Raw genomic sequence first — 13,117 nt, forward strand, 5'->3', positions numbered from 1 at the left:
GATAATGCTGGATTTATAAAGAAATTGAGTTGCAATTCCTCATGTGCCTTGGCTGCTCCTGGAGCTCTCCTCACGAGAACTCTGTAATTAATCCAGCCTCGGAGTGCTTGTGAACTGAGGCCAGGTTTGCAGCGCATGGCGGTGGGATGTTTCATGAGGGACAGCGATCCTTGCAAACTGGTTCCTTTGCTGCGAGCTGGGGCAGGATAGAAACTTGATAGGATTCCACTCACTGAATGGTGAAGTATTGCTAAAAATTAAATATTTCTTTTAATGGTTGATATTTACCCCAATAGGTAGTGTTGTAATAGGGGCTGTGGTTGGCGCAGTGGCTTTAGTAAATGCCCTTGCCCAACGGTAGGTATCACACCACCAAAACCCATCATGAGAGCCCGTAATAACAGTACGAATATGTACAGTCTCAATAGAGATGCCAGAAGTTGAATATAGAGACACTGGTTTGCACAGGTAGAGAGTTGTTCTCTCAAACTGTGGCAGAAGTGGTCATTAGTGCCTCTTCTGAGAAGAAATGGTATTTCAGCTTTGAGGTGGCACAGGGTGCGTGACCTGTGGGAAGCTGGAGCCGTACCTGAGAGGTTTTACCTTCCTGTCAACTCCAAGCAGTGGTTAAGACACCTGAGAAGTTACCATATAACTGCATTTTCTATTGGGGCAGTTTGGATAGTCCCTTGGGTATCATTTGGAAGAAGGCATGAAGAAGGGGTTCTGGGTGTCCTGGAGATGGGGCTCGTCTGTGGGTCATTTCGTGGCACAAGGGATATCAGGTAGATACGTCTCTAAAGTATCTGCCAAGGGCATCCCCTGACGTGTTGCATTGTTGGATAGGAGAGGACACACGCAGTTAATTCAGAGACAGAGCCATGTAGCAACATGTTCCCCCATCATCAGGGCTGCTTCCAAGCCTCAGTGGCCTTCTGGGACCCCCCCTGTTAGGTATATGACTCAGTGGAACTAGCGGGAGAGTGTGGGTGAAGGCAAAACATAAGAGAAATATTTCAGTCTGAGTCTATGATGAAAAGTCTGTGATTTGATTTTTATAAATATAAATATATATACATATATTTTTTTGAAGGCTGAAGAGTCAATCTTGCAAGCTTGAGAGGCTAAGCCAAGGCAAGAGGCTGTGATTGCAATCTGGCCTAAATCACTGTAGGATGCTTTTGAGACCCATAATTTACTGGATAATTAGCATTTTCCAAAGCAACAGATGTTGCACGATCGGAAGGAAGGTGGTTGGGAATGGGCAGTGTTTTCATTGAATGGGGTCCAGGCGGCTGCTTGAAGGTTTCTTGAGCAAAATAAGCAAGTAGAGCCGAGCATGCTGTGCTGACCAGGGCAAAGGAAGACGAGGGCATGGCAGGTCTGTGTTTTCATTTAAGCTGAGAGACAGCTGGGGCTGCTTCATTTTTCATTCGCTGATGTCTGGTTACACAGAACCTCTGCCAGGGGCTATCGATCCAGAAGTGTTGCTGGTGCACTGAGAGGCATCGTTTGAGGGAACCCCTCTGTAGCTTCACAGTGGCAGCCGTCAAGACGACTCCTTTGGAGTCAGTAACATTTCAAAACTGGTATTAAAGACTCTGATAAATGTGTCTCATTATAAACTGTGGAGAAGAATTGGATAACTTTTTCCCCATCCCTTTCCTTCCCTCCCTCCCAATAACTGAGGATCTCTTCATTGTCCCCAGAGCTCATGTTTGGTCTTGCATTTGTTATTCAGCTTTTATTTTCCTAGCCCGCACTCGAATCCCACATTTGGAAGGAGAGGAAACAAGCAAAATCAAAAGGGGGAAAATAAGAGTAGTTTTCATTTATTTATTTATTTTCTTAATGAATCGGATGCCTTATGCAAAGCCCATTGAATTCCATGTGAGTTTTCCCCCTGACTTCAATGGGCTTTGGTTCTGGCTTTTAGCTCCCATGAAAGGTCCTGAACTGTCTGTGCTGGGGTGACAAGGAGCCTTGGATAGACAATTGCCAGAGCTCTTCTCAGCCCCTGGCATAGCCACGTTGCTAAGGAGACTTGGCTTCAGGATGGGCCCCAGAGCTCAGCCCTTCCGGGGTTATTGTCTTCTCTCCCTGCCAAGGCACTCCAGTAGCAGCAGAGACACTCTTTCAGTCACAATATGCTCTACTTGGGCCTCTGGCAGAAGCAGATCCTGCCCTGCATCTTCCCTCTGCCAGCATGCTTGGCGAGCAGCCTCTCTTCCTGCAGTTATTCCATCCCTGCATCCCCTACACTGGGACTTGGAGTGGTGGGATCGCATCCCTCTTGTTCTGTTGGCTGTGGAAGCAGGGGTTTTGGCTCCTACCACCCACCTCTTCACCCCAGTGTCTTCACCTCATACATTTGCATCATGACTGTTTGGTCTCCTGTTTGGTTTCCTGCTATGTTGGCTGCAGCTATCAGCAAGATTTGGAGGAGATAGAAAAAGCCAAGGATGGGAGAGAGATGAGGCCCTTTTGTAGGAATCTCCTGTCCAGGGACTTAAACTTCTTAAAGAGCCAATAGGACTCCTTGGGAAGCATGCAGGCTCTGGTTGTCATTTCCAGGATGGTTCTTCCAGTCATTTCCCCTTCCATCACCTGTGGCAGGATGAGCCTGGGTTTGTCCAGCCTTGAGCAAAGGCGGCTCAGTAGAGACCTTGTCACCATGTTCCAGTGTTTAAAGTGGCTACAAAAAGGGGGGAGAATCCCTTTTTACAAGGAGTCATATGGAAAAGATGAGGGGTGATGGGCACAAGTTACTCCTGGGAGATTCCAATGGGACACAAGAGGAGAATTTTTCACAAGAACAACCAGCCATTGGAATAATCTCCCCAGGAAAGTGGTGGATTTCCCAGCGTTGGACACTTGAGATTCAGCTGGACAGGGTGCTGGGGCATCCAGTTTTGATCATGCTTTCCCTAGAAAGGCTGGACCAGATCATCCCTGAGGTCCTTTCCAAGCTGGTATTCACTGATTCCATGATTGGGCTCTCAGCTACCTCCAGGTGTCCTGCAGGGCCGGGTGCTACTTGAGCAGTTCCTTCAACGTGCCAGTTTTGCGGAAACTTGGAATTTTCCAACTTTCCTGGAATTCTTTGCAGTTTTCTTTCTTGGAGGAAGGTATTCTGAAGTTTTAACATTAACCGGCTAAATGACAGTTTCTTTCAAGCCATTGAGCAGGTATCTTTGTCAGTCATCTTTTCAGATAGCGAGTCTGTTTGTCTATAGATAAGCAAGGGGAATTGCTCACCCTGAGCACTTCTAAAGTGGTGTAAAAGTTAGCTGCTTGTGGCCTTGAGTATGATATTCCTCACGTGAGCAATCATTTTCACTCTGCCTTTTGCAGATAGCTGACTCCTCAAATGGGGATGATGTTGGTTTTGTATCTAAACTTCAAGTTGAAGAAAGCAAGCTGGTGTCTTATCTCTTAAGGTGGGAACCAGCATTAAGCATGCTTTCTCTCTAAAAAGCGTTCTAAAGTTAGGCTGTGGGAAGAATTAGAATACAAATGAAATGTAACATATGGAGATTTATATGTAATTATCAGTTTGGCTCAATTTCGGATCAAGACACAGAAAATACTGTTCAATTTTAACCACTTTTAAACACCCATTACATTTGCTTTTAAACATCTATGGCGTTTCAGTTGAACCAGGAAGGTCTGATTGAGAAAGCAGGGCCTGTCTATGAAAAACCTTGTAGATCTGTATGTAGTTCACTAGGTAACTAATATTTCTATTTCATTTATGGTTTAGTGTGCTTAAAGGCAGCTCATCTGTGGGGTGATTTTCCATATGCATATGCTGTTGGCTTGATTTTGAAGTGTGTTTGCAGTGAGAGTGGACAGGCAGCAAAGATTTATTTCTTGAGGTTCTGATTCAATTTGGTATCAATGAGCAAGAGGAATATTGAAAAAGGTAAGGCTACAGAGGCATGAGATGGGTTGCTAACTTGTTTTGTATGAAAACACTGTTTGTCTGAGTTAAGTATCTAGAGATGTCTCGTTTAGCAGTGATCCTGGTTAGAAATATTAGGGTTTTTTTTTTTAGGGCTAATGATAAAATTAGTTTCACCAACCTTTTAGACTCCTTTGCTAGTCTTTAGTAGAAAAGAACACGCTGTTTCCATCTAATATTTGTGTAGCCAGTTGTTTGAGTGATGATATCTGCTTACACATGTACAGCTTGTATTTTAAATGCTAAATAGTGATGTGAGATTTATGAATATGGTTTTGACAGCACCTATGCTTAAGCAGAGTCCTTAGATGCGTGTGGTTTGCAGAGAAATAGGAAAGACAGGGTAACAACCCGAAATGGCTATTTCTAAGAAATGATACTGTATAGAATCATACTTGGTCATTTGTAATTAGTGGAGTTTCTCCATATTTAGTTATTTTCCCCAATACTGAGTGTTTCTTGCGGTCTTTGTCATGAAACCCTGCTGAATTTGCATCACGATGGTTATGTTGTGCTGTTTGCCTGTGTGGGCATAGAAATATCCCTTTCTGATGAGGTGGGGGAGTCGACAAAAACCAATCATTGCCCCATATGTTGATGGGCAACCAAAGTTTCTTTTTAGCACACTTACCCTACAAGAAGAAATTTCATAACTGGCTACACATACACACCTATACATATGCACACACTTTATTCAGGGGTTTTAAAGGAATTTGGGACCTAGAACGTAAGAACTCTGCTTTTACTTCTTTGCTTTGCCTCCTCTTTTCTGGTAGAGGAAATGTTTGACAGTCATCAATAAAAGATTAAATCATTGATGGCTATCGGGGTAAACTAAACACATTTCATGTGTTGATGCTGGCATAGTAGGAACTTTTCCAAGATGTTTCAGGCCTCATTCTCTGGTTTGTTTAAGGGCAGAGAATAAGGTCACAAAGGAAATCAAACCCTTATGTGGAGAAATGAAACATGAGGCCTACTGACTTCTAAAAAACATTTTAAATAACATTCTCTAAGGTTTCATTTTATACTGAAGGCAGCTGTAATAAGTTTTGGAAGATGGTGTAAGGTTTCTATTAAAGAGAGATTTTTTTGCTTGCTGTTCTTGTACCCAAATGAAGGAGCAAGAGAGATGGAATTAAAGCTTATTTAGTTTAAGGTGAGAAACTACAAGTTCTCCCCAGAACTGTAAAATAGTAATTTATGTGTTCTACTGTAATTTGCAAATTAAAAAGTAGATCTTTGTTCCTAGATCTTTGAAAATGACACACAGAGCCTTGGAATAATTTAATAACTGCAACAACAAATGCACTTTTGCCACAAGTAAAATAAGACTGCTGCTTTGTAGCATGCTGCCAGCGTAGCCTCACTGAGTAAATTCCCAGTAGATGTTTGCTGCACGCCAAATATATTGGGCTGTATAAAAGATCCCATTGTTCCATGGGCATCATTATTTGCTATTATACTCGCAATGTTTGCTTGTGAAACAGTTTATTGGAAACCAGTATGTTTAAAAAGGAATGCTTGGTTTGAAATTCAGTTGATTTGGCTCGTAACGTTCAAAGGTTTTACAGCATACAGCCTCTAAAAATAAATACTGAGGTCCACTGCTCCTTACTTATCTTTGAAAGAATTCCTGGAGCAGGGGGGAAAGGACAGCTCAGGGTGGGCAGTGGGTGTTTCACTTCTAATTCATAGGTTGAAAGTATAAATAGGTCTGTATTAACTTTACGTTCTTATAAAATGAAATGGACAGCGCTGGGCTTGCAGGAAGAATCCTGGAATGATTTGGGTTGGAAGGGAGCTTAAAGCTCACCTAGTTGCAATGTGAAGATCTCCCACCTTAACACACCAAACAACCAACTACAAATCAGAGAAAACTGCATTAGTAGATCTGCCTTACTGCTGGAAACAGAGATGGGTCTGTGACAGATGCAATGGCTGCTGGTCCCTCTTAGGAGATGTTTACAATTGGCATCTGCCCAACTCTGACCACAGAGTTGGAAGGAAGGAACCTTAAAGCTCATTCAGTTCCAACCCCTGCCACGGGCAGGGACACCTTCCACTAGAGCAGCTTGCTCCGAGCCCCTGTGTCCAACCTGGCCTTGAACACTGCCAGGGATGGGGCAGCCACAGCTTCTCTGGGCACCGTGTGCCAGCGCCTCAGCACCCTCACAGGGAAGAGCTTCTGCCTAAGAGCTCATCTCAGTCTAATCTAAGAAGGTGGAGAGTTCCCTGCTAGGCTGGTGAGACTGCATCTTTCTGAGGGTTTTCTGGGAAGAGTGACATTGTCCATCCCACTCACTGAATTCAAAGCAATTTGGTAGGCAGGGTGCTGTTTTGAGGACTTTTCCTTCAAGCATCACATAAGGAAAAGCCTTTATGCTTTGTCCATTTGCCTTGCCTGGCACAAAAAGGCCGTTGATGGCCCTGATGATGGGGAGCTGGCTCCTGCACTGCCCACCAGAAGATTTTAGGTGGTTAGATCAGGCTTAATGGGGGTGATGAAAATGTGATGATTTCCCCAATGCCTATGAATATCGCATCCACAAAATTGGGCTGGTAATGCTGGCTTCACTGGTTCTGTGGGTACCCAGGTGATACAGGGTACACTCGGTATGTTTAGTGATGTAAGGTTGTCCAAGAACATTTGATAAATGCTGAAGCAAGTCCATAGATCCAAAGCTCTATCAGCTCACACTGAATATGCTGCAGTTTTCCAGAGGACTCTGTGTTTCCCTGTGTCCTGATCAGAATAAGAACAAACTGGTACTTCTGTTGCTGTGTTGGTAAAGCAGAGAGCAGCTATTGTGATAGCACTGGTCACAGCATTTTCAATAGTCTAGGTGCTTGGTGTGTGCATCCTGCTTGAGGACTTTCAGTGCTGAGGCGTCTACTAGTTTTGGGAAGTTCCCTTTGGTTGTTTTCTGGGTAGGGTGGCATTATCTGTCCTGCTCACTGGATAATAAAGCAGTTTGGTAACCAGGACTGTCATCTTGAGGACTTCTCATTCAATCATCACATAATCAGGTTTTAAAATGAATCAATAATTTTGCTTCTTAATTTGTAGAGTTTTAGTTCAATCAAAATGTTTTAAAATTCAGAGGTACTTATAATAGCCCAAGCAAACCACAAAAAACCCCCCATTTTACTTAATTCTTTGTGCGTTGAGCTATGAAAAATGCTTAAAGTTTCTAAGCACAATTTCTCCCCTCCCCTCGAATAGCTGTTCTTTCTGTTACAAGTGTAGTGCTCAAGTCATCTCCTTTGAACTGCAGTTTTTGTTATAGGTTTTGGCCGCAGCGTTATTTCGGAGGAGTCAGCCAACAGGCTTACAGGGCTGTTTGGCTCGAGTTCACTTACAGTTTTCTTGGCAGCTCTGCTTATTTATGCATCTTTATTTCTCTCCCTCTCCCTCCTCCTCGCTGCCTCTCCCCACCCGAACAGAGCGGTCACCGCACAGGCCCATCCTCCAAGCTGGCCTCCCAGCCAACGCCTCTGCAGTCGTCGGAGGGGATGTAGAGTTTGTCTGCAAAGTCTACAGTGATGCCCAGCCTCACATTCAGTGGATAAAACACGTCGAGAAGAATGGCAGTAAATACGGGCCAGATGGACTGCCGTATCTTCAGGTTCTGAAGGTGAGGCTTTACAGATGCTGGAGATGGTGACGATCCCTTTAAAGCATCGAATGTACTTGGTGTAAATCCAGGAGTTTTGAGATGGGAACTTCTTTTGGAAGAGGAATTGTTTGTGTTAGAAGTGAAATAATGACTTAGATAAGCGTTTGATTGTCTAAATGTTAATTATACAGTTTATAGACGCTGTTTTGCTCTTTTTTTGCTTCTGTGAAGTCCTTTATCTCTGAATGTTTCAGGCGTGACTTATTCAGGCAAAAAACGAAAACCCTCTTAAGATCACCATTGACATTTATGTATGGGTAGAACTCATCCAAAACATCCCTGGGACAATCGACTCCATTTCTTTCACGTTTCTTCAGCCTCTATTTCAAGCTAACGTGACACCTGCTGTAAAAGCTTGTTGGCAGGGTTGGGTTTTCTGGATGCTGAGCCTGCAGAGATGTCCGTTTTTTGCTGGTGTATCAGTGGTGGGGTTCTGAGCAAGCCTGACCAGGGAAACTCCAGAGTTTTTGAGCTGGGTAGCATTGCCAAAACTCAGCACATTGGCAGGCAGGGCAGCCAGCTCTGTACCATCTTGTTCTATGCAGCCAGTGTAACAGCCCAGGTCCTTTTCCCCCCTCACCGCTGTTTTCTAGCTCCTCGTGTGATGCTTTTGATTTAACCCCCCCCCAAAAGCCCAACAAAACCCCCAAACAACCCCCAAACCTTCAATGTTTTGACTCTGTGTGAGGCGGAAGGCATATTCTTATGACGTGTTGGTGGTGGGACCATAGATTGGTGTCCGTTTTGGGCAGCAGTGACATTGTTCTCCTGTGTTATTGGTCTATTCTAGCATTCGGGGATAAATAGTTCCAATGCTGAAGTGCTGACACTGTACAATGTGACAGAGGCGGACGCTGGAGAATATATTTGTAAGGTCTCCAATTATATAGGGGAGGCCAACCAGTCTGCCTGGCTCTCAGTTCTGCCAAGTTTACAAGGTAACAATGTTTTTTAAAGCAAGCTGGATGTAGAAGCTGGAAAAAATGGTGCTTTGGGAGACTGCAGGCAGCTTGTAGGATAACTCTTTGGCCTTGTGGTATATGTGTAATCCTCCTTTGGTGATGCAACTGGTATTACACCAGCAGCCATGGAAAAATTCCCACAATATTCTGTGTGTACCATAACTACTGGTTTCTTTATTCTCTCTTGTGTCTGTGTGTTTATGTCACTTTTGTTGTTGATTCTGCATACTTTGCAGTTCACGTACAGGGTACTCATTGAATAAAGTAATTATGACCTATATATATTTCCATATATATATATATGCATATATATATATATGAAGTGTTCATAAAGTACCCATTGAAGCACAAATTAGGTCAATTTAATCAGTTATAACTTCCCACATCACCTGTGAATGCACAGGGTGGGAGGGTTTCCCAGTTGTTATTCACACATTATTAACTGCGTAATAACCCACCAATAATGTGACTACAACTCAGAACTACCTTTACTTTAAAATGGTCTGGTAAAAATGTGTTTATTCCCTCATCCTGTATTTCAAAGTAATATCTTTGAATGGAACAGAGACAGAGTAACAAACAATTTCTCTAAATCTCCATCACAGAGACCTTGATGTCTTGCTGAGCCCATCTTTGGGCAGCTGGGAAGCTGTCTAAGATTTACTCTGTCTGTATGAGTTTGGATAATCACTGATACACGGATTGGTTTGGTGCATAATGACTTGTCAAGGCAGAGATTTAACAAGTCTGGAAGGAAACCTGTTAAAAAACCCCCAACTTCCAGAATTTATTTTTCCATCTTTAAGATTTAGATCTAGTGGAAGGTGTCCCTGCCTGTGGTAGGGGGTTGGAACTCAGTGATCTTTAAGGTCCCTTTCAACCCAAACCATTCTAGGATTTCCATTTCCTGGTTCTGGAACCTTTGTAAGGTCCCGTTTTTCTCTCCATTTGAGAGTCACAACTGATCTTTTGTTTGAACAAGAGCTGAGATACCTTCCACTGTACTTCTAAGCAAACCACCAGATATTACCAGGCTTGTATTAAAACAACATTTGGCAACACTGCACAACGTAGCATGTTTATGTGAAGTGCAGTGGATGATGCAAGGGCCATGTGCTGCTTAAGACAGCTACTAAGTTGTGTCTTTTCAAGCAGAATTTGCCTTTCTTTTAATCCTTTCAGACTATATTTTTATAGTAAATTCTTTCCTCTGGAACAGGTAACTACATGTGAAGGATCCTGCGTTCTGTCCTACTTTGTTTTCTCTTTGTCTTTCAACTTTCTTTTATTATAAAAGAAGAATAAAAAAAAAAAAAAAGCTTTGTGGGTGAATTTTTCCATGTCATTTGATTGCATGCATGTTTAGGTGGTGAGTTTAGGTCTGGTGAAGGGTGTCGATTACTTTCTGAGGTGAGCTGGGACCTGTTGGTAAACGCCTTTTGGATGAGGGATTGTGGATGGGGAAGGAGCTTTGCATCTCTGCATCTCTACCTTTACAAAGCCCTGTGGCTCCATCTCCCTATCCACAAGAATTCTTTCAATGTCTAGCTTTTTCTCTTGCTTCCCTCTCTTGTTTTTTTTTAGGCTGCCGGTGTTAACACCACGGACAAAGAAATTGAGGTTCTCTATATACGGAATGTAACTTTTGAGGATGCTGGGGAGTATACATGCTTGGCGGGTAATTCTATTGGGATATCCTTTCACACTGCATGGTTGACAGTTCTGCCAGGTATACACTGCTCTCTTTCTGTGGTTTTTCCTCTTTTGTTTTTCCCCTTGTTGATTGCTGCAGAATTAGGCACGGCTTCTGTCTCGGAAATGGAACTTTACAATGATTTTTATTTAAACACAGTTGTCTCAAGCCAGTGAATTGTTTTGCCACACATTTGCAACTCCAAAAACCTATCAACGGCAACAAAATAAAAGGGTTGGGGGAACGGCGTTTGCACTGAATTGAAATATTTTTACATCTGTTAAATGATTATCTGAAATGCTGAGGAGCTGCCTTTCCTTAGCACTTCAGTGAGATGACTGAAAATCAGCACATTAATCATTGTAAACTTTTTCAAGAGGATGAAAGTCAAAGCTTCCTTTGAAGCTTTGGGACTAATTTGGCCACAGTTACGTACTGGTTCATTAAAATACCTGAGCTATTCAGTGTATTTCAGTTCAATTTCACCTATCATCCAAATTCTGATTTTAATGCCAATGGATTGTGTACAGAAGCAGTGTCTTCCATATCTTGGGAATCGGCTCCGTGCATCTTTAAACATTGCATGCTCTAAGAAAACAAGTAGTCGTTTGCTTTTACTGCAAAGCATGTCTTGCTGTTTTGGGGTTGATGGTGTTTCTGTCCTTAAAAGAAACAAACATCAATGTGCTTTATTGCCTGAAAATTGTTATCAGCTGTTAAAGATGTAACCGTAGTTGGTTTTGACACTAGTCAAATCTTCTCGTTTATAACTGTTGGCAGCTGCCTTAGGAGGTCCTTTGAAAAAAGAACATGAACCACCTGAGGTTTGCTGGGTCATCTTGTGCTTACCATTTATTAATCGTTAATCCTAAGTAAAAGGTACAAAACCTGCATGTGCATATGGCTGAGGTTCATATTATGGGAGTGAAATGTTCCCATTTGCTGCAGATTTCTTACCCGTTATCAAAATATACTGACCAAGGCAACTCTATTGCATCTCACTCGGATGTGAACACTGAGCCTGCATGGCCTGTCACCGAGCAGGCAAAGCAGTACTTGTGTAGAGCTTGCTTCTGCAGTGTTTGCATTTTGCGAGTGCTTGAAATGTATTTTTTTAACCCGTTTTTGGGGATGAGATATTTTTATGAGCTTAGAATGGGGCCCAAGAAAATCTCAGCTTGAAACGTGCCTTGCTTGCGGAGTGACCGCTGATTGCTGTGGAATGCTGTTTATCTGGGGGGTTGAATCCCAGATAAGGGATTAAGGACAGTGTTTGCACATATAACTGCCTTGAAGATAATTTCAAAATGCTTTCAATCAGAGTAACAGCCATGTAGAACCACTCCCACCAAAATCTAATCTCATAGGGTTGTAACCACTGATGAGGTTACTTGAAATATGCAGTCCTCATGCAGGACTCATTAATTAATGTATTGGTAGCAATTCAGCTTCCACTTGCCTTATGCTTCTTAATCTCACACTGGGCTCTTCAAAGAACCTCAGGGGAGGCAGGCATCCAGTATAATGCAGCAGCCAGGTCTTTGAAACCCCCCCTGAAACTCCTAACCTGAGTTTAGAAGCATGATGAGGCATGGTTCATCCTGCCTTCCCTCTGTGTTTTGAGATTCCCACTGAAAACTTTGGATAAACAGGCAATGCAGACTCCAGCCCAAATGTCTGTTTGCACATTTAGACTGTTTTAGGCTAACTAATTCAATATTTTACCCTTAGATGTGTCTTTATGTGATTAAAATTAACTACAGGGCTTTTGAAGTTTGACTCGAGCCACAAAATGAACCTGAGCCTAGTTTGAACACTCCATTTTTTGATTCTCCCCTAAAATTATGCTCAATCATCCACTTTTTCAATGCATATGCATCTACCTTTCTAGGCAGACACATGTATATGCCTGTATGTGTATAGATACATGCACAAGCTCATGCTGAATGGCGAACTGAGAATTCAAAGCAGTAAAAGAGGACTTGCTCTGAGACTGCAAGATGGCCTAATCATGCATAACGTTCTGTATGTCACACAGTCACTGCAAGAATCGCTGGTATTTTACCATGTCAGGTTGTTCCAAGCACTGTGTTGAACTGTGTTTGTTACCATCTGCTAACTCTGTGGCGTGATTGTTCCCTCCTAAAACCTTCCAATCCAGCTCCTGAAAAAGAAAAGGAATACCCGACATCCCCAGACTACCTGGAAATAGCAATTTACTGCATAGGGGTCTTCTTAATTGCCTGCATGGTGCTGACGGTCATCCTGTGCCGCATGAAGAACACCACCAAGAAGCCTGATTTCAGCAGCCAGCCCGCTGTCCATAAGCTGACAAAGCGAATCCCTCTGCGCAGACAGGTAACAGAAAGTAGATAAAGAGTTCAAAAAACCTTTTACCAAACAACTAAGCCAGCACATCCTTAGCTTTGGAGTGAAAAGCTTTGGAACGGGGAATAAAGAAACATCACACCAAGTGGCAGTGAGGATGGGATTTCGTCTGGCACCTAGGAGGCTGGCATGGGAAGAAAGTACATCTTAACACAGCAATGTGTGTCTCAGGGCAAGGGAATCGGGGCAGGGATGTTAGAGGAGGAATGAAAAAAATGGAATATGTTCTGTATTCACAGGCTATAGATGGAAAAAATGTATTAAAAGTATTTCAGGGCCTGATCCCACAGCTCATTGAAGTCAATGGAAAAAATTTTACTGACTTAATGGACTTTGGAACAGAATCCTATTTAATTGTGTATTTATAATGTTTCTAAGGTGACTATTATTGTAGTAACGAGGTACCAGATACAGAGAGGTATTTTTCAGG

General features: G+C 42.7%; 1 protein-coding gene across 12 annotated transcripts in view; it reads left to right on the forward strand.

The window, feature by feature from the left end:
* FGFR2 (fibroblast growth factor receptor 2) overlaps positions 1 to 13,117 on the forward strand; it is an 86,813-nt gene that overhangs the window by 46,532 nt on the left and 27,164 nt on the right. For 5 of the 12 annotated variants that reach the window (XM_062635286.1, XM_062635287.1, XM_062635277.1 and 2 more), the window contains 3 exons: positions 7,412 to 7,602; positions 10,191 to 10,335; positions 12,461 to 12,663. In XM_062635286.1, coding sequence (XP_062491270.1) covers positions 7,412 to 7,602; positions 10,191 to 10,335; positions 12,461 to 12,663 — 539 coding nt within the window. Of the gene's footprint in view, positions 1 to 7,411; positions 7,603 to 8,434; positions 8,583 to 10,190; positions 10,336 to 12,460; positions 12,664 to 13,117 lie in introns of all 12 variants that reach the window. The other 7 variants (XM_062635276.1, XM_062635275.1, XM_062635281.1 and 4 more) reach the window with 3 other exon arrangements.

The sequence above is a fragment of the Pezoporus occidentalis genome, unplaced genomic scaffold (genome assembly GCF_034315485.1).
Source record: "Pezoporus occidentalis ecotype Australia unplaced genomic scaffold, CSIRO_AGI_Poc_V1 ctg45, whole genome shotgun sequence".
NCBI lineage: Eukaryota > Metazoa > Chordata > Aves > Psittaciformes > Psittacidae > Pezoporus > Pezoporus occidentalis.